The following is a 361-nucleotide window of genomic DNA, read 5'->3' on the forward strand; positions in this document are numbered from 1 at the left end:
ACCTGTCTACAACGTAGCATGCTAACGCTAACCCTGTGAATTGTAGTCACTGTTACAGGAAATTAATGTTTGACACTCTGTGTTTCTGAAGGTAAATATAAACTTTTATTTTATTTATTTTATTTTTTTTGAAGGTCTGTGACTCTGAACGGAGTGGTGCTGAAGATGGTGGACGATCAAACTCTTCCTGACCTGACAGGAAGTGGTCTTCCACCTGCTGACCACCTCCAGCTTCCTGCCTTCTCTCTGGCCTTCTTTGTCTTCAAGGACGCTCAGGCTACAGCCTGTCTGGACCAGGTGACCCTGAGATGACCTTCAAACCTCAGAGACCTTCACTGCTGATCAGTACAGTCTGTGGTTA

General features: G+C 44.9%; 1 protein-coding gene across 1 annotated transcript in view; it reads left to right on the forward strand.

Annotated features, from left to right (window-relative positions):
- Positions 1-355, forward strand: part of hpse (heparanase) — a 5,337-nt gene extending 4,982 nt beyond the window's left edge. The window contains 1 exon segment of the mRNA XM_017038475.2: positions 135-355. Coding sequence (XP_016893964.1) covers positions 135-312 — 178 coding nt within the window. The 3' untranslated portion in view covers positions 313-355.
- Positions 356-361: the final 6 nt, after the last annotated feature.

Source organism: Cynoglossus semilaevis, chromosome 14 (genome assembly GCF_000523025.1).
Source record: "Cynoglossus semilaevis isolate Cse_v1.0 chromosome 14, Cse_v1.0, whole genome shotgun sequence".
Lineage (NCBI taxonomy): Eukaryota > Metazoa > Chordata > Actinopteri > Pleuronectiformes > Cynoglossidae > Cynoglossus > Cynoglossus semilaevis.